The 27,973-nt window shown below is 48.3% G+C and overlaps 1 protein-coding gene across 3 annotated transcripts; it reads left to right on the top strand.

Annotated features, from left to right (window-relative positions):
* Positions 1-313: 313 nt before the first annotated feature.
* On the top strand, positions 314-27,973 carry LOC135260070 (F-box only protein 41-like). Of its 3 annotated transcripts, none has more exons than XM_064345218.1 (13): positions 314-658; positions 7,932-9,058; positions 15,201-15,408; positions 16,379-16,452; positions 17,866-18,266; positions 19,435-19,757; positions 20,167-20,282; positions 20,381-20,533; positions 20,699-20,794; positions 21,199-21,317; positions 21,474-21,632; positions 22,045-22,160; positions 23,055-27,973. In XM_064345218.1, exons 2-13 carry the CDS (start codon positions 8,235-8,237, stop codon positions 23,115-23,117), a joined length of 2,652 nt encoding a protein of 883 aa, XP_064201288.1. In that variant the 5' UTR covers positions 314-658; positions 7,932-8,234; the 3' UTR covers positions 23,118-27,973. The 3 variants fall into 3 exon arrangements, with proteins under 3 accessions (XP_064201288.1, XP_064201290.1, XP_064201289.1); XM_064345220.1 differs by having other exon boundaries at positions 315-658; positions 19,531-19,757; XM_064345219.1 differs by lacking the exon at positions 314-658 and adding an exon at positions 706-836.

The following is a 27,973-nucleotide window of genomic DNA, read 5'->3' as shown; positions in this document are numbered from 1 at the left end:
GGCATTATAATGAGCACAATCTTCCTGTTTTAGAGACCTCACTGAGTTTAATTACTTGGTTCATGAAAAGCGTATACCATAAGCCACATGGCGAATAGTACGAAAATACATCGGTCAGGATCATTCAGCAACCATTGCATTCTGTTAGCATTCTGATAATAGGCTATAATACTCTTCGCCTCTTTTTCGTAGTGCAAAACGCTGGCGGACTGATAACTGTGCCCACGGCGGGTCGCTAGTGGGCACTGTATCTTTGCTGACTGGCTGATATTATGTTGACTTTATTGAATATGCACTGAGAATTTCGATTTGCAATCCGTTGCATCTATCCGAGGACGGGGAGGGGCGTGACCGCTTGCGGCAGGCTCCCCTGACCTAATAGCCCACGAGCGATCATCATCAGAGCAGCTCGCGAAACAAGAATTTAACCGGTTAGCACGTGACTCCACTCACGTTACAGCTGTTTAAAATCCTGCTGACTGGACAGACGCCTCTTGTCTTTCCCGGCGCGGTTCTGGACTCGGCAAGGCGACACCGGCCGGCTTGTGGACCGTCCTTTTACGCTACTGCGGAGTGAAGCTCGTGACGTCAGCAGTAGTGGAGCTGTTCCTCGGGAGGAGGGATGGGGAGATATCTTTGAGGTGAAAAATGCTTTGAGGTGAGTACGCAGCGATGGAACGCCGATGTATTACTTTCACGTGCAGTTAGTTTAGTAGGGTCGTTACGTGGGAAGGCGAAAATCCATCTGATATTACTTTAAAATAGCCTAATGAAACTGTTTTTGCAATCAGCGGTACTGGGGTACTCTGCCTGCTGTGATTTCAGAAAAATATGAGGTAGGCAATGCTTGCATTCTCTTTCCCCCCCCCCCACATACATTTACGTTGTTTCATATTTATCAACACAGCTTTCTACCCACCCTTTTCCTTTGGTAGAAACACACCCATTAAGACACGGGACTGGGTTGCGTTTGCGTAAAACGAGCCGGGAATATGAAATGGGGCTACGGATGTCACCTGCCCCCCTGCCGAATGACGGATCGCATCCTGCGCTTTTCGATTTAATTTAACATTATTGCACGTCTTGTTTTGGTCTGAACTCACTGGGGAGTGCCCATTCGTCCACAACTTGTCAATAATACGCACGGCGGCTATTAGAATTTATGCGTTCAACTAATTCTAGGCTCCTGAAAAGCTGGCAGCGATGCTAGAATCAGTGCATTATTCTGGCTCGTGCAATAGCTTCCGCCCGCACGGCACACGATTACGTGGTTTGCAATGTCCCACTTGAACCTGACTTGCAATTACAGTCTGCATTAAAAACGCAAATGAACGTCATTGCAGTGGATTAGTCCACGCCAATAAACCGATCATGCGGGATCACCGCGCATTTCCAGCTATGTTGAATTTTAATCTAAAAGAACGACATGCCGATACATGTAGTAGTCAAATCTGTTTCTTAATATGAGTAGCTGTCCAACATAAGCAGGTCTACGTTATCATTACTGTGACATACTTGGTCACATCCTTAAAATATTGTGAATGGAGGTCATATGTCCCGGAAGATATTTGAAGTACTTGGTGGATATGGTGAGGATTATGTTGAAATTCGCTACATGTATTATTGTATGCGGTAGGCTCTACATCTTTAGGGAAACAGGTACACTAATATTCTGTTCTGCAAGATTTGGACAAATTACTCTTTTGTATTTAACTCACTGATTGCAGAAACGTAGAAGTTCTTGGTTTTAACAGTAGACTGGATGGGCGTGTACAGTACATGCCCTTAGGTTACCATGGAGGATTGGATGTGTCAGATGTCAGTGAAGCAGAGTAAACGGTTCAGTAGTCAATAACTTAGCCTAAATGGCAAAATTGTGTGTGTGTGTGTGTGTGTGTGTGTGTGTGTGTGTGAGTGTGTATATGCGTGTGAGTGTGTGTGTGCGCACGCGCGCATTTCCCGCCCCTAGTTTTTGGATTGGTAACCTTTCGCTTGTCATGTCCTGGACAGTATTCCAGATAACAGCTCCTTTTATTGGGGCCGAGGAGCTGAAAGGTCACATGGCCCGGTTTGTTGACTGTAGATTACTCATGAACTGGGATATCTTCAGGAATCTCCCGTGCATCAATCAAAATGTCATCTTCACCGGAGCGCACGGGTGACAGCGTTATTGTTCTGGCATTTGTCTCGTGAGATGGGTACAGTGACAGGGACACGAGCCTTTGAATAATTAACGTAATTATTACCTAATCAAAATCCTCACAGTGAACTGAAACAAATATGGAGTGCCTAATAGTACCTAATCCATTATCTGGTTTCGTTTAATTGCGGGCCTAAAATTTGATTTAAATGATGGATTGCTGCCCAGCCAACCCCCCCTCCCCCCCGGAGGGGGGTGCTGGAGCCCATCCCAGTGTGCATTGGGCGAGAGGCAGGAATACACACTGGACATGCTGCCAATCTATCACCTGGGCATGTAACTTCTTCTCCTGCAAGGGAATCCTGCTTGTCTCATTTAGAATCTAACTCCATATGGAAATCTACCTCCAATCAAATGTGACAGTGTGTTGTATTGTGTTGTATCTGCTGCAGTGTATAAATACTGACAAGGATTTCCATGTGCAGATGAGTAAAGCAATGGGTATTGTCATGAGTAGACTGTATGTGCATGTGGGCTTGCATGAATGCACGTATGCGTGTGTGTGTGTGTGTGTGTGTGTGTGTGCGCATGTCTGGCTCCAAAAGGGTTAGCTGGTTGATTTGTTTTCCTGAAAGGCAATGAGGGTATAGCAGTAAAGCACGTTAACAGGGCTGTATAGCACTGAAAACAACACCAGAAAGAGCAATGGATAGGCCTGCCTCTCTATTCCTTTAGTCAGCCCCAGATAGTGTATATACCTGCATCGCCTTTTTCAATCCAGGTAGGATTTCAATAGGATTTCAGTTCAACCCTAACAAAGCACAGCTCATTCAACTGCTAGAGATTGCGTTGAACTGCCAGTTGGTAGAATCAGGTGTGTCAAATTAGGGTTGAAATGGAAACCCTGCAGTACGGTAGATCTCCAGGGACTGGGTTAGGCAGCTCTGCTGTAGGCTGGATGGTTTATGCCCTACAATAGCGATCTTATAGCCCCTTGCCTTGAGCTTACCCCCCACAGGCTTACACGCCAGGGAGATTCTCATGCACCCCTAACTCATGCTCCGAGCTGGCTGGGTTGCCGTGACAGCGCTGCTCTTGTCAGAATCAAATGCCCTGAGCTTTCCCTGTTGAAAGGCAAGCAGGGATTCTGAGCTAGTTAAAAATGTGTTTAAGCTGCATTTCTGACACTTCCTGCTGGTCATAGCTGGTCTGTGGCTTGTCAAAGCTGATCTCTAGCTGGACAAAGCTGGTCAAAACTGAGTAAGCTGGTAGAGTATGTCGGTGGTCAAATCTGGTGGACTAACTGACTATATAAGCTGGTCAGCTGGTGAGCAGCTGGTTGACCAGCTGAAAGTGTCGAAAACACAGCTTAAACCAGCTTGACCAGCCTAGACTGGTTTAAGCTGGAATTTTCAGCAGGGTGCACACTGGAACCCTGGGTGTGGTCATCTCTGAAGAGACAGGGAGTGATTGGGGGGGATTTGGTGCGGTCATCTCTGGGGCAACAGGGAGTGATTTGTATCCTTCACTTGTGATAGCTCTACCTCGCTCCCTGAAATTTGTCGTATACCTTTAGTGTCAAGTTTTTTTTCTTGCACTTCTTTTTTTGAGTTCAGTGGCAGCTGTGTCCACTCTTTCTTATTTCGTTTGGGGAGCAGGTGCTTCGCTGCAATGCTTCACTGATTTCCTAGAATTCTATTTTTTTTTTTTTTTTGCCTGCCCAGGCTTCGCTAGCCTTAGAGATTCATCAGCTGATGAAAGCAGGGGCCAGCCTGGGGCGCCATGGCGACGTGCTGGTTTCTCTCTTTCCGGTCGGGGCGGCGTGAAGCTGCGAGGATGTGATGAGATCTGCGTTTCATGTTTTGGTCGCGGGGCGGTCTCTGATCTCCGGAGGTGCGTTTCTCTGAGCTCTTCCTATAGCAGACCCTATCGTGCGAAAGGCGGGACGATCCAGAACTGGGGAGCACCCGTGTGGATTTGAGCAGCCCCCGTTTCATCACTGTGCCCTGCAGCTTCGCATAATGATGGGTTTGCGGTATGCAACTTGCGCGTTATTATCTTTGTAGTGAGGAAAACTGAAATGCGATGGGAAAATTTACTTCAGTTTTTGCTTTATGTCCCTTGCGTTTTCTCTTAGCCTTGGGATGAAAAGCTGTTTACACCTGAGAATTCCGAAGGGTATGGAGGGTGTCCTCGTCCTGTTGAGGGAGGGTGGGGAGGGGGCGTTTGGGACAATGGGTGGGGTAGCGGGAGGGGGTGTGGCCAGTACACAACATCCTTCAGCTCTTGCGCACGCACTCGCTTCTCTCTGGTTTGACAGTTGTGTTTTTTTTTTCATGAAGATGATTGCCATTGCTGACAAACAGATTTGCCAGGTATCAACACCTTCCTCTGCCCGCAGCGTTCCGAAGTAGCTCTGCTCTACAGTCCGTGACAGGTGTCACGGAAGCGGAACTACCACTGCACAACATCTGGCAGCCAGAGATCTCATCTCTTAGCAACAGTCCGGTCTCGTTCCTCCAGATCCAAGTGACAAGAAATAATTTATTAAAGATGTGTCATAATAGCATAATAATTATAGGGTGCTGACAGCGGTAAGCATGTAGTGTCTGCACGCGCATGCTAATGAGGATGTGGGCTAGCACCTTTTTTGTTTTTTTTGCTAATTGATTTGGCTGGTCTCTGGCCCGTGAAATCTACATCACCGGAGACGTGTTTCCCCCACGGTCCAATTAAACACGACCACTTTCAGTGCTGGTTCAGTTCCATTATGCTCTCTCTCTCTGCTGCAAATGGTGCATTGATTGAGAGAAGTCGCACTCCACTCCATGTCAGTATATACAAATCAATATATTGCCCTCCGACTCGATGCCCTCCTGATTGGAGTAGCTCTCTCCATGGGGCCTGACCGTCAGTCATTAAGGGGTGTGCAGGAAGGACCTATATTCTCGTGAGGGGGAGAAGCCATGAAATCTGGCACACGGACCGTAGGTATTATCCGAGCTGCAGCCTTGCTGCTTTTTTTCAGCGTGTGCTACGCCTATGTAGGTCAGCGTCTCTTTAATCGAGGGGAACAGGATACTGTGCTCGCACGACTCTGCTCATTGCTCCCAGTAGGCTCCCCGGCTGAGAGAGGATCCTCTTCCCTGTCTGTGCTCCGTCTGTCCCCGGAGCTCTTTGACCGAGAGTCGGTATTTTTTAACATCGTTTCTTCGCTCGTGTCCTCCTCGTCTCTCGGTCGGTCTCCACTTCCTGCCCATCTCTCTCCATTTTTTTCATGTTTGCCACAGAGTCTGTGCGGTTTTCAAAAGGCATTAGGAGAGATCTGGCTCTTCTGCTACACAGCAGGTCACTGGGGGCCATTTTCTAATATGAGCTGTGATGGGTGTGACTGTTAACACTCATCGAGGCCTGAAGAATTATTGCAGGCTTATTTGATCGGTGTAATTTCCTGTGTAAATATCACACGCTCGCCTCTGTCCAGTCATGTCTAATCGCTTCTCCTCAATGCCTCACGGTGTCATCCCCCCCCCTGTGGGAAGGTCAGCTGATCTCGACTCCTGATGCTGGCGCTGAAATGGGTTCCACTATGTTTACCCACCGGACCATCTCCCCCCATCTCCCCCCATCGCCCCCCATCTCCCCCATCTCCCCCATCTCCCCCCATCTCCCTCCATCTCCCTCCATCTCCCCCTGACATCCATCCTCCTGTTTGCACTTCACTGTCTTCGCCTCCCATCCTTCTTCGTGTAGTGAACTCTGCTTAATGGGACTGTTGGGTGGCAAACGGGGAACTGCGCCCCTGTTTTTGGAAGTAGGCGGAGGCTAACCTGGAGGACCTTACATGAGAGGGCCGTTGGGTCGGCTTGTGTGTAGGGCTTCGCGGTTCAGGAAATGCGTTGGTTTGCTCGAGTTTGACTGAAACGGTCTGTGAACGTTCACAGGCCTGCCGTTCTCTAAGGAGGTTCGTTCATTTTCATCACACGACTGCCGGCTAGCGACAGGAAGTGACACGTGGTTACCCTCGGTCGGCCTGCACACGTGTGAAGAATGTCGATCTCTGGCACTCAGGCCCCTGGGATCACACAACCACCGGCTAGCGACAGGAAGTGACACGTGGTTACCCTCGGTCGGCCTGCACGCGTGTGAAGAATGTCGATCTACGGCACTCAGGCCCCTGGGATCACACAACCACCGGCTAGCGACAGGAAGTGACACGTAGCTGACAGACCGCTGAGATTCCTTCTGCTCACGCGGACCTCGCCACTGTCTGACGGGCACCAGGGCTGGCATCAGGGCTGCCTTTCCGAAACCCTCGTCTAATGACCGTGTGCCCCGCCGAGGTCGGGGGTCTGTTTTTCTCCTCGGCTGACTCCGTCGGGTTTTTAACAGTTTTTTTTGACAGTTTGGCACGAGGGAGGTGGAGTCCAGGGAGGTGGAGTCTTTCAGTTTTGTTTTCAGTGTCTGTTGATTCACATTTTATTCTGTGCTGGCTTGTGTCGCCTGTACATTTTAAAGTGCAGACAAGAAGCAGTTAAATTAGAACTGGCTCCTTGGTTTCATGCTAATCCTCTGTTTTTGCTCTTTGATGATTTGCATGGTTTAATCTGCTCTAGATGGATTGGACACATTATCAGGCACAAACTTATCTTCACACACTATTTGTGGTCACTCCCACTGTTTTATACCACTTGGAGGATAATCATCTTATTACGGTTTAAAATAGAACGTCTCAAATAATTAAAAAAAAGTAACAGTATGCCGATGGGCTACTGCAGAGTGCAATGAATGTGATTGTTGAGGGCTGGGAATAACTGCTTGATTTATTATTAGGTCTCTGGATTAAGAGATGATGACTATTGCAAAAATAAATAAATAAATAAATAAATAAATAAAATCACATTTTAGACAAATGACCGTGTGACTTGTAGGCATCCACAGCTGCACAGAGAATGCTTGTGGTGTGGTGTGAAGACCTGAGAGAAAAAAAAAACTTAATGGGCACAATTATTTCTCTCCAGCTTTTCTCTTTAGTTACACGGTGTTATATTGTAGGATAATTCGCTGCAGGTTCTGCATGATGATGCTCTGAAATAGGATTGTCTCCTGTGGAAGGCTGTGGAGGATTTACTGCGGTCTCTCCCGTAATGAAGGGGAGATACGCCCAACGAATTTATTGCCTTGTTGGATTATGGCCGTGGTTCAAGGGCAAAACTGCATACTGCATTCGACAGAAAAATTAGTCCTTCCTTTCCTATTAATATGCCCCCGTGCCTACCAGGGAAGCATTCAGTTCTGAATAAATAAGCACTGGCCTCCTTTGTTGTTATTGCAGTGATGCAGCATATTTTCATCGAGAAGCTTTCATAGCTAGGGTAATTAGCGTGGGTCGCTTCTTGAGTGTTGTCCGTTCTCAGCAGACAAAAGTGAACTCTGAGTCATCCTGAAAGATTCTCTCAAGTTTACACTATGAACTGTGATTGTAGCTTCTACGCGGGGATCATTTTTCTTATTTTGGGAAAATTTGTGCAGCCCACCAGTACATACTGTCGTTGTTCAGATCTTCCTAGTTATAAAACATAGCCACAAAACAAACAAAAAAAATAGCTTCCCGTTTGTAGCCTTAGCTGTAGGTGCACAAATAACTGCTACAGTTGTAGCCTGAAGACGTGTGTTCAGAGTAAGGGTTTCAGACACATTAAAGAGCGCTTGGTAAGATGAGAGTGGCACTTTATTGATCGGCAGTGTTTGTTTGTGGAGACCTCAGGCTGTCCGTTCTGCTCTCTTTCAGGACTGGAGGTGGAACGCGTGCGGGGGGAGTGATCAAACGCAGCTCCGGACCTTGACCAGTCGCGGTGAGCGTCAGTCCGAACGCGGCGGCGGCGTGCGCGAGAACGAGGAGGCCGGATTTACTGACGCGTGTTTGGGCTGCGCCGAGGCGGCGATGGTCGCCGGGTGCGTGAAGGTCGCCGTTCGTTCGCCGTCCCGGGTCACCCCTACCGCCCCCCGCCCGTCAGGTTTGGAGATGAGAGGGGCCGGCCGGCGCGCGGGCAGCGGGCGGCGCAGAGTGGCGTGATCGGCACCGCGGCCGGGAATGGCGTCCCTGGACCGGCCGTACCGCTGCCCCCGCTGCGGGGAGCGGAAGCGCTTCCACAGCCTGTCCTCCTTGCGCGCGCACCTGGAGCACTGCCACTCCTACGAGACGCTGTACGTGCTGTCCAAACCTGCCACCGCAGGCGACCGCGCCCTCGTCCCCCTGCTGAGCTCCGCCCCCCTCCCCCTGATCGGCCCCGCCCCCCTCCCCCTGATCAGCTCCGCCCCCCTCCCCCTGATCAGCTCCGCCCCCCTCCCCCTGATCGGCCCCGCCCCCCTCCCCCTGCAGGACGTCCTGGAGCGCGCCGCCCTCGCCGCCAGGGGGCGCCATGTGCCCTGTGAGCTGCAGGGCGCCCGCGAACTGGGCCTGGGCCTGGGGGGCGCCGGCTGCCCCCCCCTCACTCGCCTGGAGTTCCCCCTCGCCGACATCTTTGCGAAGAATGACGACGCCACGGCAATCACCACCGCCGCCGCCTCGCCCAGCACCGCCGTCGCCGTGGCGACGGGCGCGGCCTACGAGGAGGGGCTGGCTCGCCTGCGGGCGCGGGCCTGGGAGGAGCGGCTGGAGGAGCGGCTGGAGCGGCTCTCGGAGGAGGTGGAGCGGAGGATCGCGGCGCGGGTGGGCCGCCTGCAGGCCGAGCTGGAGGAGAGGAGCGTCGAGCTGGAGGAGGCGCGGCGGGAGGGCCTGCGCCTCGGCCAGGAGAAGCTCGAGCTGGAGGTGAAGGCCTCGGAGCTCTCGCGCCAGGTGGACGTCTCCGTGGAGATGCTGGCCGCCCTCAAACAGGACCTGGAAACCAAGGAGCAGGAGCTGACCAACAGGCAGCAGTAAGTAGGGCCTTGCAGTATGCGCGTCCATACAGTCCTTACGTCCTAGTGTACACTTACTCTCTTTATCACCATAATCAAACCTGCCATAATGCTCACTTCCTGTTTTTGTAATTCAGTCATGAATGCCCGTCCTTAGTTAGAAGCTTCGCCTCATGCACACTTCCCGTCTGCACCCTAGTTTAGTATGCAGTTCCAGTCTTTGAGTGTTCACAGACTGGACGTGCATACTAAACTGGGCTGCGATGCACTTGCGTGGCATCTCTAAGCTCTGATGCTGCGTGTATAGCGGCTCTGATGCTGCGTGTACAGCGGCTCTGATGCTGCGTGTATAGCGGCTCTGATGCTGCGTGTACAGCGGCTCTGATGCTGCGTGTACAGCGGCTCTGATGCAGGCTGTTTAATTCGCTGTGCGTGAAGGAGAATGTTCCCGTGCGCTATTAGCACCGCTGGTCTTGCGAGGCTCTTGCTCTTTTGTGGGCATCCAGAAGGCAGTTCTCCGCTCGTCTGTGTCAAACGTCAGACTCCGCCTCCAGACCTCATGACCCGGAGCGTGCTCGTTGACGCAATCAAGCTCATGCTGCTGAAGTCGCGCACGTCAGGTCACGTTAAATTCGGGCCAAGCTGTTGCGAGGACAAGGTCGTCGAACGCAGCCAAGACTTCGGCGAAATAAAACGGGAGCACTGAACGAGGGAGAAGAAGGGGGTGGGGGGGGGGGCGTTGTTTTTTGGGCCCGTGGGGGGGTCCAGTCGCTCGTTCAGTCAGAGGCTGCCGGCGGCATCGCTGGCCCCAGGGCGATTCGCCGCAGTTTTAACGTCCGTTCAGAGCGCTGTCTGGCTCGCAGACGGAGAGAGGACGTCACAGACGGCGAAGGAGGACACGGATGACAAACGATGTTTGACAGCCTGACGGTGAAAGACGGAGAGGGGTTCGCATTGGCCTGGCTCATTAGATGCTTCCACACTGCAGATGCCCTTCATTTGGACTTTCTGCTGATGCACGGTTGGGAAAGTGGAAGGGCTTTGATCTGAACCAGTATTTGTCACAAACAATTTATAACAAAAGAAAATGAGTTGGTAAATTTCAACCCAATTTTTATAAAAGGAGTAAGTCTTCCCCCCTTTTAAAAAAATAATAATTGCATTTGTCTTGATCTATAAATGTTTTCTCAAGCAGTCATTAGGAGATGAGTGAAAATATTCAGTGGACGTGGTACAGATTGGCATAGATAAATTAAAAAAAGAAGCCAGATTGTGATGGCAATCTCAGGTCCCTTAAAATCTATGAGGCAGCTGGCGGGAAGTTGGAAGCTGATTTGTTCCTTCAGGACGGGGGTGGAGTGGGTGGACTGAAGCGCCATTCCGAAAAAAGGCAACATCAGCTGCTCCGCAAAAAAAAAAACGGTGTTAAAATCCAACACGCCTCTACTACAGACGTCGTGTGTACTGAGACCGATGGCCTCGTTTAAACCGCCAGTTGTGGATGGTGGGATTGTATACGCACAGCACTCCCATAAGAGCGTCGGCCATTTTCTTTTTTTTTTTCCCAAGTAAGATGGCTCTCCTCATGAAATATCTATAACCGCCTAGCACGGCGGGTTTAAATCATTGATCGTTTTAAATCATTGATCATTGGTTTTAAATCATTTAAATCCTGAGTCACTGTGTGACTGGACTCGGTCGATGAAAACAGCTCATTACACAGTTAATTCAAGTCGCCTGGTTTCTTGGGTCTGGACTTGGTTTTATGGTGAAGACAGAAGCCAGCAGACATTACGGTGTGCTGGGCTTTTTGCTGCTCCTGGATGCCCCAGCTTCTGCCGAATCTTTTAATACTCTCGCTCCCTCTCACGAGTCAGGGTGAGGTACATACAGGAATGCTATCATGATTATGTTTATGTACCCCACTGCCCCAACTGCGGAGAACTTAGAGCCAGTTTCAGTTTTACGGCTTTTGTGTTTTTATTTCTTGTAAGAAAAAAAAATTAGCTTGATTCACCGATGCGAATTTATGTGTTGCGCAAAGTCATACTCCTAGGAAATGAATGTTTTGAAAACATAATTCCCTACGCTTTGTTTACTCGTGATTCTGAATTTCAGGAACTGTAATGCTCCTTGATTTGTTTGCCTCGTTTTCAGATGCAAAAAAAACACCCTTCAGCAGGAATGCGAGGTACAAGAGGATATTATAATCTTATTTTTCGTGCAATTAACTTGCTGTGGGTCTGTAATTATGGGGTTTTGGGAGCCCGGTCCCGTTCTCCTGGGGTTCAGTGCTTTAAAAGGGCATTTAATGGGGGTTCTTTCAAGAAGAGCAGCCATCTCTGGAGGAGGCCGTTGAAAACCGAGCTCCTTGTTTCTATTGGTCATTCCGTCGCCGTGGGGATCCGGGTCTGGAACTGCAATCTCATTGGCAGCATCTATCTGGCCGCTGTAATGAGGAAGGCTGTGGCTGTTGTGATTTGTCTGTATTTCTCAGGTCTCTACCCTGGCCTGCGAGTTTGGGACTTAATGACAGTACCCAGAGAAAGGTGTCCTTGGCTCCATTCTCTTTTATTGCGGCACAATGAATTGAGGGTCAGCACAAACGCGCTCCTGTTAAACACAGAGCTCTCGAGCCATTAATCAGACAGATGGCCTGTGTGCTGTGGTGTGAGCTGCTCTGAAGCATTTCAAATTAAGGCATTTCATATTTTATTTTACTTCGTCTTGCATTCTTTTTCTTCCCAGAATGATAAACTTCCAAGTGGTCATCGTTATTGCCATTTAAACGGGCCGGCCTTAGGCACGTGAGGTTTCTGTATTGAGTGCTTTACCCGTTTTGTATCCCAGCAACGAAGTCTGCGCTGTGTTCATTTTCAAATAGGTGCTATAATAGAAACACAACAAATTCTTAATTGAAAAAGATTGCGAAGTTGAAATATTGTTCTTCACTTTTAATTTAAGTTGTTGTCCAAGGCCAGTATGTGGTCATTACATCCGGCAGACGTCACAGTCGCTTCCATATCTTCGCAGCCATTAAGAACTACTGTTCCCATAATGCACTGCTGTCTCAGCAAAATCCATTATCCTCAGCTCTACCATCCACCACCCAGATGGCATCTTACATCCTGCTCTGTTTCTACCAAGCGGGGAAGCAGTCCCTCCTGTGAAACTACTGTGAAAAGTAAAATAAATTCAGCCAGGACAGTAAGGATATGAGCTTCTTCAGAACGTTTTTGCCCATTACATTACATTGCATTTTTTTGGCAGATGCTTTTATCCAAAGCGACGTACAGTAAGTGCCCACACTTGAGATTTAAATTACTGAGTCAGTACTGTACCAACCTGCTATTTCTGGCTTTGGTTCCCTTTCCTGCATCAGGAGTTGCCTTGGCGACGTTGCTTTTTGTCTTACCGCACCTGGTGCAGTCAGGTACAGCATTGGACGGACCATCCTTTGTTGGGCGGCCTCCATTCTAATATAAAATTACAGAGGGAACAGGCTGTGGAGTTCTGCCTGCCGGGGCCTATCCCACGTCCCCCATCCCCTGTTCCAGATTAATGTTCCTCCCCACGGGTGTGCTGAATGATCACAGGGGTACCGAGACGGGCTGGAACTGCCTGCTGCTAATTACTGGGGCGCGTGCTCTATAGGAGCAGCCACGTTAAATCACTGGGGTCATGTATAATAGCCCCCCGGATCTGCAGTGATAGAGTGGGGTTAATTAGATACAAAATGCCCCTGAAGTATTTACAGTAGCTGCAGTTCTGCTGATGAAATCCTCTGTGCATATAATTAATTGCAAAGCAGATACCCAGTAATATTGCATTAGTGCCTTGAACTGTTAAGGTTTTCTTTTGGTGTGTTGCATGCGCGTCTGCAGCAGTTACCTATTTAAACACAGTGAGCGGCAGACGGTGACCATGCCTGGTTAATGGCAGGACTTCACTTCCAGCAGAGTGATAGCTCTCCTCTGTGATGAGCATCTGCGAATGCTTCCGCACACGGTCACCCTGTTTCTCACAGCGCCTCACTCGCTCAGGGGCAGAATCGTTGAGTGTTTAATTAAGACGGACAACAGGAAACCTGTTCACGCTCGCCGTGCTCCAGCTGGTGAGCGTGAACAGGGAGGACGCTCCAGATGCTAGCTTCTGTTCCACAGGAAGGTGCGCTTGCCTGAAGTGAAGCTACAGCTATTCTGAGCTAATGATTTATCCGCCTCTCTTCAGGGACCGAATTATGAATTCAACGAGGTATTGTTGCTTCATCAGTCATAAGCCTCCTTTTCTTGTGGAATTACCATGTACTGTAGCTGCTGCACATGTGACTGCTCATGGGTGCCATGGTACCCGTGTGCTGCTGCCATTTTGGCTCCATCATTTCCACATCTTTAATCCCTTTCCAATGCTCACATGCGCTGTCATGATTATTGCTGTTCAGCTTCCCTCTCCCATGCCAGCTTTTTTTGCAAACTGGCATGAATGCAAGCCTTAATGAGCGCTCTGCATTTAACCGCCAAGGCGGGTTTGATTTTCATAGCCACTTCTCACTAAGGCTGGGCGTGCACGCAGTCTGTGGTGGAGTGTAATGGAAAAGGAGTTGGTCCTGTAACCTAATGGTCACAGGTTTGATTCCCCGGTAGGACACTATGGTTGTACCCTTCAGCAAGGTACTTAACCTTCAGTATGTATCCAGCTGTATAAGTGGATGCGATGTAGAGTGTTGTGTAAGCGGCTCTGGATAAGAGCGTCTGCTAAATGGCGGTAATGTAACGTAGTGTTCGTTGTGTAGGCGAGCGCAGGTCGGTCTGTTCCTCTTTAGCGGCTGATGAGCACGGGGTCGGAACAGGAAATGCTCATTCGGGCGCTTTTACATCGCCTTCACATCGCCCTGGGCGACGGGCGTCACCATGGAAACGGAGGCTGCGGGTTCACCTATGTGGCCCGCGGTAACGGGGGAGGGAGTCCTTCACAGCTCGCTGCTCCGTCACACGCTATAACTCCTCAAGGAGGTCAATCTGGGAGGCAGGGCCGGTGCAGCGCGATGGAGAGCGATGCATCGCCCCCCCCCGCCCGCCCCAAAGACGTGTGAATATGGAGCATTCATGTACAGGCCTTCCTCATTCCTTTAAATAATGCATCCATAGCACACACATGCCGTGGAGCTGCACAGGCATACAGTGAATTTTGTTTTATATCACATGCAATGTCTCTAAAACGCTGAGTGTTCCCGCTCTGAAACTCCCATTTAAAAACTGCCCCGGATAATGTACGTTAATATAGAAATACAATATGTGAATAAACAAGTAAGTGCGGTGGATGCTCATCAGTTTTGCAAAAGACAGAGAATTTAATCCTAGTTTAGGAGAGCACAATGACCTGCACTGTGAGACTGTGCGCTGTTCATGTGTAGATGGAATGTTGCTGTTTCAAAAGAAACTCCAGTTGGAACAAAATGCATTCAGCTAAGCGTCTTAAAATAGCCTGTTTTCCATAATATCTTTTTGAAAAAGATGAGCGCTCTTGAGAAGGGATGGACACATTCCAAATGAATTAGAGCGGGTCATGCCCGGGGGTACTTATTTTTGAGCGTGTGAAAAGTCTCTTGCATGATTGCTCTCACAATGCAGTGACTAACCATAAAACGTCAGATGAGTCTTCTTCAAAGCTGCCATTTTCCTAAAATTAACTTTGTGTTGGTTATCAAATTTGCTCTGGACATGCAGTGGAGTCACATTGACTTCACGGTAATTTAGCTGTGGAAGGCTGCAGTGCAGTAAAATTGGAGCATATTTTAAGTGTGAGATGGAGAATAGACTGATTTCGGTGATGTCCCTAGTCAAAGCAGAGTAAAATATGCTCCAGTTTTACTTGAAGATCTATGTGAAGACTGAAAATGCATATTGAATGCACATATCTAAGGGGATCGAGCATGCGATTCTGTGACCTGTGTTAGCATATGATATCTATAACTACAACTATAATTGCATGTGTGACCCCTATTACCTATGTGTATTCGATATGCATTTTCAATATTCAAAAAATTTTAAGCTGTCTTTTGAGTTCCAGAAGTAGCCATCTCATTATATTTACACTTAATGGTTTCAAAAATCGTTTGGTTCTTAGTGACAGACCCCTCCCGTGTGTGTTTCCTGCGCAGGGAGGTGTCTCAGATAGACCAGTTCCTGCAGGAGACGGCGGCGCGGGAGGCTAACGCTAAGCTGCGGCTGCAGCAGTTCATCGAGGAGCTGCTGGACCGGGCCGACCGGGCGGAGAAGCAGCTCCAGACCATCAGCAGCTGCGGGACCACGCCCAACGGCAGCCTGGGTCACTGCAGCGGCTCCGGGTCCGTGGGCACCAGCGACCCGGTAAGGCCGGACCGGGCCGTCTGCCGTTCAGTTAGATCAGTGGTACCTGACCCTGGCCCAACCCTGTTCCTGGAGATCTACTGTCCTGTAGGTTTTCACTGCCCAACCCTGTTCCTGGAGATCTACTGTCCTGTAGGTTTTCACTGCCCAACCCTGTTCCTGGAGATCTACTGTCCTGTAGGTTTCCACTGCCCAACCCTGTTCCTGGAGATCTACTGTCCTGTAGGTTTCCACTGCCCAACCCTGATCCTGGAGATCTACTGTCCTGTAGGTTTCCACTGCCCAACCCTGTTCCTGGAGATCTACTGTCCTGTAGGTTTTCACTCCCAACCCTACAGCACCTCACTCGCGCGAGAGTGCTACCTGTCCTGAATTACGCTGTGTTTCAACCCTAATTTGGCACTCCTGACTAATTAGCAGCTCAATGGGATCTCTAGTTGTTGAGTGACCCTTTTGAGCTGAATCTTGGATCTTTACTTTGTGGCCAGAAATAATAATAATGAGGGAGTCCTTTGTAGTTCTCTTACTAATTAAATTGTGTTTATTATGGCATTACTAAATTCGAAACGGCCTCACCTACCACCTGGGCTGGGTTGAACAGCTTCTATCTGCAAACCATTTCCTGGATTTAATTAAGTGTCACTTTCAGACTCCAGATTGTACAAATCACAGAGACTGGTCTAGTACCATGCGTGTTGTATATCCATTATTTTCAGGATAGAGAAATGGGTGTTCTTCTCTACAAGCCGGTTTTAGCTTTATCTTGTCTGCTGAAAACATCAAGCAAATTTAGTGCAAAGAGCTGTGAGTGAGTATTGATTGTTCTCCATTCTCTCTCCCTCACTCTCTTCCTGTCTGTCTCTCTCTGTCTATCTCTCTGTCTTTATGTCTCTTTTTTTCCTCTCTCTCTCTCTCTCTCTCTCTATCTCTCCCCCTCTCTCTCTCTCCCCCCCCCCCCCCCCTCTCGTAGAGAAACTCCAGTGGTTCGGGGGGATCCAGAGGAGTGTACCGTGTGTCAGATCGAAGGTCGTCGCCTAACAGTGGGTATGTCTGCAGTATGTCTCCCTCGTGTGGCAAACCCGTTCTGGTATGAAACCTCGGGCCACTCCTAGCCTGCTGGGCCAGTCTTTGCTCAGAAGACTGTGCTCCTGATGTTTTTATTGTGTGACAGATCGATAACCAGTTAAAACGAGAACACATTTTATCATACCCTGATTTATTTGGTTATATTTTACTCAGCGATTGCAATAACTACCCTCAGTTTCTCTTGATGCCGTTCCTCCCTGCCTCTATCATTCCCCTACACTGATTCTAAATGTCCCATAATGCCTCAGGTGGCTTGGGCCGCATATGGAGATAGCTGCCAGGCTTGGCATTGTTTCTGCTCAGCCGTGTCCTACATATTTAGATGCGTGTCCCGCGTAATTTGCAGGCCCGGCTAATTGGGCCTCGCCGCCTGAGAACCTCATTTCGCTGATGACTCACTTGTTGTGATAGCGACCGAATTAGCCGTCCACGCCTGTCTGTTGTTAGGGTAACGTAACAGCTTGTTTCTCCTGTCAGAGGCACCAGCGCCAGCGCCAGCACTGGCCTGTAAAACAGTGATTTAGTTTATCTGAGGCTAATGCCAGTTTGCACACGGATGCTAGTCTAGACGCCATTTGGCGAAGGGCGATGGTGTGAAAGAAGAGAAACGAAAATGGTCACAGAACCCGAATGAATCAGCGTGTCGACGTCAGGCCTTTGCTCAGAACGGGAGCTTTTATTTAGTTTCTGATGTCAAATGTAGCTGAGGTGTAGGAGTAATGACTTACACAAAAAAGTCTGAAGTGCAGGAAGGTTTTGAAATGTACTTTGCCAGAGTGCCTTCCTCTCATATGAACTGATGAACGTGTTCTCATCCAGCACTGCAGTTCCCAACACTCCTGGGTCCTAGAATTTCTTTCTCCTGGGATGTGTCAGCTTGACAAATAGATTTTGTTACGGTGCTGGGGCAAGCTTTTAATATGACGTCTTGAAGGGTAAAAATATCCTTTCATGGTTCATGCAGATAAAGTTCTCTTTGAGTGCTCCAGTGCATTAGCTCTTTGATTGACAGTTCTGCAAATGTATGTAATTGCATTATGTGAGCCAAATTCTCTGTAGACTTTGGGCCATGTTTAATGGCATCATCAAAAAAAAAACTGTATGTTAAGTTCAGCCCCAAGTTTAGACCTCAGTTTAAACCCCAGTCTAGCCCAAAGTATGGACGCCTGATTTAGACCCCAGGTTAGACCCAAGTTTAAACCCAAGTTTTGACCTCAGTTTAAACCCGAGCTACGGGGATGTCCCTCTCTTTCTCTTTCTCACCCTCACTCCCTCCCTCTCTCTCCCCCCCCCTCTCTCTCTCACACACACACACTCTCTCTCTCTCTCACACACACACTCCCCCCCCCCCCTCCCCCCCCCCCTCCGCAGGGTGTTTAGCCGGATGCAGTCCCAGGGCTCCGGGGCGTACGACAGCGACGGGGCGGACGTGTTCCCGCTGGAGGAGCGTGCGGAGGCGCAGTACTACCGCGTGCAGTGCACTCTGGGAGAGTGCGGCTACGAGCGGGCCGCCATCACGCGCAGCTGGGGCCTCCGCAAGCAGGCCATCCAGAACCGGCAGCGCCGCCCCCGACGGATCAGCGCCGAGGGGGGCGGCGAGGAGGAGGGGGGGGGCGAGGAGGAGGAGGGGGGCGAGGAGGAGGGGGGCGAGTCCGACCCGGGCTCCCGCACCGCCGAGTCCGAGGTGGACGTTTGGGACCCGGACCCGCGGGCCCCCCCGGACACCCCCCCGCACTCGCCCTCCTGCAGGGCGGGGCCTCGCCAGGGCTCAGGTACCGCCCGTCGCCCACGGCAACCGCTCCTGATTCGCCGAGGGCCATACCGGTCGCACCATAGCCCTACACCGTGCCATCCCAAAGAGCCCCTAAAATACGATCTTCCATTTCCATGCGTCAGATTACGCGCCGCGGTTCTTTAAAAAACTATATTACTGTCAGCTGCTCATCTATTATGCACACGGAACTCTGCGACTTTGAGACTGATATTGCACGTGAGGGAAATCAGACTCCGCCTGTTTACGATTTCTGTTGTTACTCGTTTCTCATTTTAACAGCCGAGCGAACCCATTGGAATGGAGCAGCAAGTTATGCGTGAAATGAGTTGTTTGAGAGGTTTTGTTTTAAAGCAACTTTTAAACTTTTTTTTTTTTAGGATTCTAGTCTTAAAGGGGTCTGGCCTCTTTTTTTTTTTTTTTTAAGAGTTAGTGAAAGCTCAGGGAAAAATCAGCGCTTGTTCTGTTTGAAGTAGATCTTGGGCATAGTTTGGTCTTTTGCACACAGATATACTGTTCTTAATACTGGATGGCCTTATTGTATTGTCAGGTGAATTTGAGATAGTGGTTTCAGAACAGAAGGCCTGGTCCTGCTCCTTGATTGGTGTTTTTAAAAATTTCATTTCCAGATGCAAATGATCTTGGCACAGTCGACCTCTGCACTCCACCTCACACGAGGATGAATTTAATGAAAGTATTATAGCTATAGGGTACTTTGCCTTGTGATACAGTGTCCAGTTGAAGGTATTAGCATATACTTGTGCTCTGTGTCAGTGTTCCCAGGCCTACAGTGTAAGTACCAGGCTTAAGCCGACAGTCTAAGAGCCTTAAGCTGACTCATTCACATTCACACACTGCACACCACCGATGCAAGATTTATGACCTCTCGCTGTGTGGGCAGCAGGTGTAAAACACGGCGGATCTCTGTCCTGTTAAACTGCTCAGCTTGCGGCTCCTTCGCCGTGTAAACATCGTTCTCCTAATCACAGGGATTAGCGTCCTGCGGAGCACCTGAGATGCAGGCCGTGCGTTGTGCTGAACATCGCTGCAATTAATGACAGAAATGGCTTCTCATCACAGGAGCATATTAATCGGTGCACGATTTGATTAAGGTGTGCCAGGCATGACTGGGCATGTGTTAATTGGTGCTCAATTCTATTTTTTCGCAGGAGACCTGTGGAGCCCTGATACGTGCAATGGCAGCAGAGCGTGCGGGTTCGCGTCCGCTGCTCCACCGGTGACGTGTCCTCTGCTGCCCTCTGCAGGCCCCTACAAGCCCTGCAGGCGTGAGCGGGGCAGCCCCGCCCGGTGGAACGCGGTGATCAGCCCGGAGGTACTGAAGACGCGGGCCGCCCTCTTCTGCGTCTTCACCTACCTGGACGCGCGGGCGCTGCTGCGCGCGGCGGAGGTGTGCCGGGACTGGAGGTTCGTGGCGCGCCACCCCGCCGTCTGGACCCGCGTGCTGCTGGAGAACGGGCGCGTCTCCTCCAAGGTGCGCGCCTCCTCGCGGTCGCCAGTCCCGCCCCCCTCGGCCCCCATTTTAAAAACCCGGCTTTTAAATGGAGGGAGAAGGACTCAATAGTTTGCATTAAAATGGCGTTTACATTAAAATGTTTTTTTTGGCACCTGCTCCAAATGGGAGGGGCCTAGCTCCAAAGGTGTGTGGCCTAGCTCCAATAAGGAAGGTTAGGGTTGCACTAAACTCCACCCATTTGGAGCTAGGCCACTCCCTTTTGGAGCTAGACCATTTCACTTTGGAGCTGCTCCAGGCGACAGACATACCTTTCAGTAGTCTTAAAACAATCTTGGGAAAGGCGACATATTTTCCTCTGTGGACTGACTGTCTGTATGTGTTTGTGTGTGTATGTGTGTGTGTGTGTGTGTGTGTGCGTGTATTGCAGTTCTTAATCACGCTGTCTCAGTGGTGCACACAGACCCACTCGCTCATCCTGCAGAACCTCAAACCCCGGCAGAGGGGGAAGAAGGAGTCCAAGGAGGAGTACCTGAAGAGCACTCGGTGAGACGCCTCCTCTCCCCGCGCTAGCATAGCATTAGCATGTCGCTCATTTTGTGCCATATCTGCTCATATATGTTTGTCTGTCCGTCCCATCGCAGTGGGTGTCTGGAGGAGGGCTTGGAGGCCATTTTGAAGGCCACAGATGGGAATCTGCTCATCCTGAAGGTGTCGCACTGTCCCAACATCCTGACTGACCGCTCGCTGTGGCTGGCTAGCTGCTACTGCCGAACCCTGCAGGCCGTCACGTACCGGTGAGACACACTCATACACACACACACACACACAGACACACTCTCTCTCTCTCACACACACAAACAGACACGCTCACTAGATCCACTGATACAGGGCTGAAATACGATCATGCTCACATATACAGTAAGAGTGTGTAATTGTGACTGTGTTTGTTTGTGTTGCAGGAGCGCCACAGACCCTGTTGGACAGGAAGTGATCTGGGCTCTGGGAGCTGGCTGCAGAGACATCATCTCTCTGCAGGTGGCGCCACTGCACCCATGGTGAGGAGGGGGTCGTTTTTTTAAATGTTCTAGTGTAATGGGTAAGGAGCTGGTATTGAAACCTACAATCCCTGGTAGGCCAGTGCTGTTGTACCCTTAAGCAAGGTTTCCTAACCTGTATTGCTTCAGCATATAGCCATTTGTATAAATGGATGCAATGTAAATGCTGTGTAAAAAGTTGTGTAAGTCGCTCTGGATAGGAGCGTCTGCTAAATGCCTGTAATGTAATGTAATGTCACTGCTGAATACAGGCAGGGGTCTGTCGCATTCTGATCCCTGGACTCTGGTTTTTTACCGCTGCTCCACATGCTGTGCTTTCTCAGGTGTGCGTACACCTGTGCTCTTACACACCTGTGCTCTTTACCTGCGGTTCTCCGCTCATTACGTTCCCGTCTCTGTTTCAGCCAGCAGCCAACCCGCTTCAGTAACCGCTGCCTGCAGACGATTGGCCGGTGCTGGCCACACCTCCGCGCGCTGGGAGTGGGCGGGCCCGGCTGCGGGATCCAGGGCCTGACGTCGCTGGGTGAGTGACAGCTGCTCAGCTGCTGGTGGGCGGAGCTTCAGCTCAGTGTAAGCAGTTAGGGTTGTTTTTCCCAACGGTTTTGATTGAAAGGGCTGTGTGCTGTGGAATGTGGATGAGTAACGTGTGTGTCCCTCTGTCTCCCCCTGCCTGCGGCAGCGAGGAACTGCATGCGCTTGCAGGTGCTGGAGCTGGACCACGTGGGCGAGGTCAACCAGGAGCTGGCAGCAGAGGTCTGCAGGGAGGGACTGAAGGGCCTAGAGATGCTGGTGCTCACCTCCACCCCTGTGACTCCCAAAGCCCTGCTACACTTCAACAGTGAGTCTATACCACTGTCACCCCAAAAACCCTGCTATACTTCAACAGTGAGTCTATACCACTGACCCCCCTAAAGCCCTGCTACACTTCAACAGTGAGTCTATACCACTGTCACCCCAAAAACCCTGCTATACTTCAACAATGAGTCTATACAACTGACCCCCCTAAAACCCTGCTACACTTCAACAGTGAGTCTATACCACTGACCCCCCTAAAGCCCTGCTACACTTCAACAGTGAGTCTATACCACTGACCCCCCTAAAACCCTGCTACACTTCAACAGTGAGTCTATACCACCGTCACCCCAAACACCCTGCTGCACTTCAACAGTGAGTGTATACCACTGTGACCCTGAAAGCCCATAAAAACCTGCACGTGATGCTTTTCTTGCTTTTCTCTTTTTCTGTGGCAGGTGTGTGCCGTAACCTCAAGTCCATCGTGGTGCAGATCGGGATCGCGGATTACTTTGAGGATCCTAACAGTCCCGAGGCCGGGAAGCTGTTTGAGGAGATGCTGGAGAAACTGCAGGTAACAAAACCCCTATAAAACCTTGTGCAGGTAACAACCGCTTACGTACACCCTGTGCGTACCCCACCTGTGCAGGTAAATCTTGCAGTACCCTTCTCTGTGCAGGTACTTGTGCGTAACAACCCCCTGTACAGAACATCCTGTGCAGGTAACAACCGCCTGTGAGAAAATGTGAGAAACTGCAGTACACCACCTGTCAGGTAACAATCCACCTGTGCAGGTAACAACCCTCCTGTGCAGGTAACAACACCTGTGCAGGTAACAACCCACCTGTGCAGGTAACAACCCTCCTGTGCAGGTAACAAAACCCACCTGTACAGGTAACAACCCTCCTGTGCAGGTAACAATCCTCCTGTGCAAATGCAGAGACATTGATCATTCCCCTTAGTTGCAGGCTACCATGGAAAGGAAATACAAATTTGGAAAGACTGAGCGAACTATTGATTACGTAGCTGGAGGCGAGCCACAGCATCTAAAACGATGTGTCTACGCGGGGTGCAGTGGGCACCAACGTCTGTCCGAGGGGAAATGAAATATTACTGAGCGGCATTCACACGCCCACAGCTGGTTATTTTGGGTCTAGCTGAGCCGTTTGTCTCCTTCCTGATGATTCAGTGCAGGGCTTTCCTTCGGAGACACTGCTGATGAATCATAGGGGTTTTTTCCCTCCCGGATGTGCTAAGTGTAGGCCGCTTCAGAGACGGATTTAACTCGCAGTTCTCCTGCTATTTCCAGAGTTTATCCGTCTGCAGATGTCCCCTGTAGGAGGGGAAAGACTGATCCAACAAACTTGACATTTTACTTTAAAAAAAATAAAAAATAAGTAAAAGCATACGTAATGTACGTGTGAGATCTGATTAATTACTTCGACCTTTCTTGTCGTTGTTTAAATAGGCCTTAAAGAAGAGACCGGGCTTCTCGAAAATCCTGCACGTGAAGGCAGAAGGTGTTTGCTAATGCCCCCCCCCCCCCCCCCACCACCCCCCCTCGCCATGGGGTGACCAGAGAAAAGAACCAGGTTTGCCTGACTGTCACAATCTGAACAAGCCCATTTTCCCACTTCCAACTGAATCCATAGCAGTATCTGAGGAGGACTACAGACCAGAGGGGAACAGGGAAGTAGAAACAGCTGCTCTTTCGTTCACATAAGCCATGCAAATTCCTCCTCAAATCTTTTCCTGGATACGTTTTTTTTTTTTCTTTCCCCCACGATGCTTAGCAGCAGCGCTATCGGTGGACCTCGGCCAGTGTGGACCGTAAGCTACAGTGGCCTGAGCCAGGGTTCGAGGGGTCGGGTCCTGAAGCAGATGTGTGATGATTTTAATGTGGGTTTCGCCTGTCATGAGTCCAAAGCCGGTCCTGCTAAAACCAGACTTTTCTTTCACTGGCATCCGCTGAGTCCACAGTAAGAGCTGCACTGTGTCGCTTGTGTCTTACAAAACAGAGAGCAACCAAACACTGAGTGACTGCTCTTTCTCTCCAGCAGAGAGGAAACGGAGAAAAGGAATTCGGTGATTTTTAACGAGGGGAATAGTCGTAAAGCACAATTTAGAAACGTGTGTTGAAACAGGGAAGATCAGAGGGCTCATTAATATCTGGGCAAAAATATTTCTGGGTCATTTGTGAATACAATAAAGTATTAAAACAGCACCATCAGCCAGGAATTCACATGTTTCAATTTCCTGGACCTGTAATACAATTTACAGTGCATTAAGAGGCATACATTTTTCTGTATCAATGGACCTGCAGTATAAATTCCAGGAGTATAGCCAGTATAGTGTACAAACAAATATACAGGTCAGGGTGCCTGTCTACTCCTAGCTTGGTTTAATAGCATGTGCTACAACATCTCTGGATGGAGCCATAAACCTTTTTTTAACCTTTTTTCCACAGGACAGGGATATTGAACCGTTTATGTTTGAAGTTGAAAGCAATCTGATTGGGTCTTACTATGGACATTCCTGTATTCTTCCGGTCCACTATTTACATGCAAGAGCAGATGCTGTGCCATAGGCTTAGATGAGCTGAACTGTGGAAAATGTGTCAAACAATTTTTTTTGGTCTGATCATGTGACTTCTTGTTCAGGGGTGCTGCGCCATTTCTTGACGCTGTTCACCGATTCAGTTCTGAAACTGGTGGCCGCCATCTTTGAAGCGTACAATGGGAAGCCACATATCATACAAGCTGGCTTCACTGCATCTCTCTGCTATTCTTCTACATATCTGTTCTTCAGTACTGTATCTGTAAATCAGTCAAACATCGGTGCTCCTTTTGAGCTAATTTTGCAAGCTCATATATAGTATAAACACAGGTCAGCCTTCATTACACCTCATGTCCACTCAAAGTGCTTTATGTGCTGTGCAGAAGTACCAGTAGAGGGCGCTTCAGATGACAGTGCAGATCTAGTACTCTTCCAGGCCGCGTTGTAAACAAGCTGACAATAAAATATAATAAAATAAAGAGATGCAACCGTTCACACATTCTGAGTGTCGCGCTCAGAGTTTGTGTGGATAACCGCGTGGTCCTTACTAAGGTGATGTGCAGTTATGATGGATCACTCTTCTAGGGATGCGCAATAATATCGGGCTCAGATCGTTATCACCCAAGAACAGCATGAGATTCCGGCCGACATGATTGGCTGATATCCGCATGCATGTGCCAGAGAGGCGATGCATTTGATGCATTTTGAGTGAAAATGTCGTGCTGATAAAGGAGCATAGTCATGGTTACCTGAACCTCTATAATTTATTTTTTATTTTTACTGTGTGATTTTTTTATACTTGCCAAACTCGGGAGCAAAACTATCCATTTTATGAATGAAGGTTGTTGCATTTTTTTTTTTTTGCATCTCTGTGCTCATCACGTTTCTACTTGTTCCAAGCTGTTTTAATTTGTTCGATAATGTAAAACACGGAAGTCTTCATCAGCCGGTACCAATGAACTGTATACAGTTCAGTCACCGGTACGGCCAGTTATTGGTCTCTGATATCGGCCCCGGAATTTCCATACCGTGCACAGCTACAAGTTTCCATAGCAGCAGAAGGGTTTGGTAAACGAACGCATTACTGTGCAATTGGCCAAGTGCATTATGGGGTGTGTAGTTCCTTACTCTCCAGTGATACTGAATACATGATGAGATATAGCTGTGGCTATCTAAAAAGCGTAGAAGAGTCAGACACAGGGCCTGTTAAGGTAATTATTCAACATGATTTTGCATGTGTCTGACGTTTTGAGACAATCTGTCTTTTAAGACATAAAACAGCTGTACATATGCTTATTTCTAAGATAAAAAAAACACCTCTATTCAGTGTTGCCATTTAAAAAATGAAAATCTCGGCCCTGGGATTACTCCTATTCCTGAGTTTGCCAGTGCATTCCTAAGACTAGTGTGGAGCATATTTTAAAATGGTAGTGTTAAATTTGCTGTCAAGTGTATTTTAAATATATCCAATATAAAATGAAACAAAATCATAAAAAAGATAAAAGCTATTTAACAGCAAATTATAAGGATTATTTGAAATATTTATTTCTACAAGAGATGTCTATATTGTTGGCATGTTTCTATGTTGGTAAGACATTCATCATCGTGTTGCCCTATAGCTGTACCGTAGTTCAAATAAATCTGTTTAGAGATAAATTGCTTTCAGAGGTGGTTTTGAAATGTAATATTCTTAATCTTTGGTTTTTGCACTTAATGGAGAACAGTGAGTATGTCTGGGTTTGTTTTCCAGATTCTTCAGTGTTTTTGTTTCCATGTGAGGCATTTGAGAGCAACTTTTTTGGGCTTCTGCAGATGTGCGCTTGTGGATTCCGTGAAATATTGAATAAACCCGACATTATTTGGTTTATTCTGTCCCGAGTCCTTTGTTCCAATGATACTGGTAGCTTTGCCGAGCGATTATCACATGATGAACAGCTCCCCTTCGCTTATAGGAGAGCCGAGACTAGCCGTGGCAGCTGTCATTTAGATCATATCCCCTGCTTGTCCTGGGAAATAAAACTATAGTCTTACTAGTATGGACCTCCAGAGAATATCGTCACATAATAACCTATAGGGGACCAAATATTGACAATGCCTTACGTCCCCATGTAGCTCATTGTCAGCTAGGCTTAGAATAGCCGGCCATTCCCCTGTCCTGTTATTATTCAGAATTAAGGGGAACATGATGTCCCTCTTGCTTCAGGGAAACTGGACTGTTTGCTGAAGTCTAGTTATTCTTAAAATAATTAGAAATAACTTTTTAACAGCACTGTAATTGTTTGTAATAATTTGTAATTGCAATTGTGATGCAATGTTTTCAAGGGTTGATGCAAGAGGCAGCCTTTGCTGAAGTTTGGCCAAACTGAATCTTGCGTTTTTTTAAACACCCTTGTGTTTAAACAATGTTATTATTTCTTTTGAGTGACAGCTGTGGAGGATTTTAATTGTGAACACTTCAGAATGCAGGGGCCAAAGAAAACTGTGTGCCATGCAAACGAGTCTTTCAGCTTTGGGTTTTCACTTACTGCATGTTAACCTTAAATGACCACTGCTTTCCTATTCAACGGTTTCCATTCTGCATGGGAAAGTGAATCATTATTTTACCAGACTGAGAACAGATCCTGCCAAACAGCACTCCACATGAGCGGGAACTAATAGCAAATGTGAAACGTCCATTTGTTTTGTCTGCGTAGTAGGAACAGGAACCATTTTTGAAAACTAGGTTCTTCTAGTTTCACACAGGAAGTAAGAACTAACACAGTGAACCTTGTGCAGTACCCTCCAAATCAAATGAATTGCTCTGAATAAATCAAGTCTACTTATGCACCAAAAAATGAAAAATATTTGTACAGGAAATGTTTTTTGTTTCTGACAAGACTTTTTTAATAGTGAGTGTTTTTAAGCTGTGTTGGGTTAAGGGTTTTTCCTATGCTTGTTAGACAGATAAAGGAAGGCATGTGCATCACTAAGAATGCCTCTCTTTGACACGGTTTTCTTATTTTCATGTAATCTCTCAACCACTGGATTGCTTTAATCTGTAGTTCATCCAGTGCAACATGCTTATTTTCCTGAAGGTGTAGTTGAACTTATTTGCAGCAGTGACCTCTGACCCCAGCAGAAGGTCCAGAAAATAGTTTAATCGGATTAGTCTTTCATGTGCCTTTGTCCAGATGGCTCAATAAATTAGCTCACTGTTAGAGTAATATATATATATATTTATTTATATACTGTGCTAGGTCATCTTATTGTCACTTTGAAGTTGTGTGCATAGTGCTAAAGTATTACTCCGTTGAATAACACCACCTTGTAAAATACTCTTGTGGGAATACATATTCTTGAAGGAAATTCGCCCTTACTTTACGGAGAGGTCTTGGGTTTTCTGCTTGTGCTCACGGTGATGTGAAGAGAGTATATGTCACGGTGTATTTGGAGATATATTTCTGTGGAGGTTCTGGGGGGGGGGGGGGGGGCGGTGGGGGGAGTGTGCTTCATCCATTCTAATAAATCTCTCACAGACAAAATTAGGACAATGTGCCACTCCCTTCTTCTGACAATGAAAATCATTCAGCCAAATGATTCATCGATCTTGATGTGAATCCACACATCTAAATCCCCAGGAACTACATTCAACATAAACATGATCAAAAGTGGTTATTTCCATTTAGGATTGTCACTCAAGTAAGATTTATTACAGTTGCCTGCGACTTGCTTGCTTTTTGGGGGTTCGGTTCTGGTTTTTGTCAAATTTGCCTTTTTGTTTCCCCTGTAAAACGTCTTTGTAACACTGTCTCTGTAAAAAAGCGCTATACAAATAAAACTGAACTGAGTAGA

The sequence above is a fragment of the Anguilla rostrata genome, chromosome 7 (genome assembly GCF_018555375.3).
Source record: "Anguilla rostrata isolate EN2019 chromosome 7, ASM1855537v3, whole genome shotgun sequence".
NCBI classification, from domain to species: Eukaryota; Metazoa; Chordata; class Actinopteri; order Anguilliformes; family Anguillidae; genus Anguilla; species Anguilla rostrata.
Note: the sequence above shows the minus strand (reverse complement) of the source record. Positions and strands in the feature narration are given on the sequence as shown.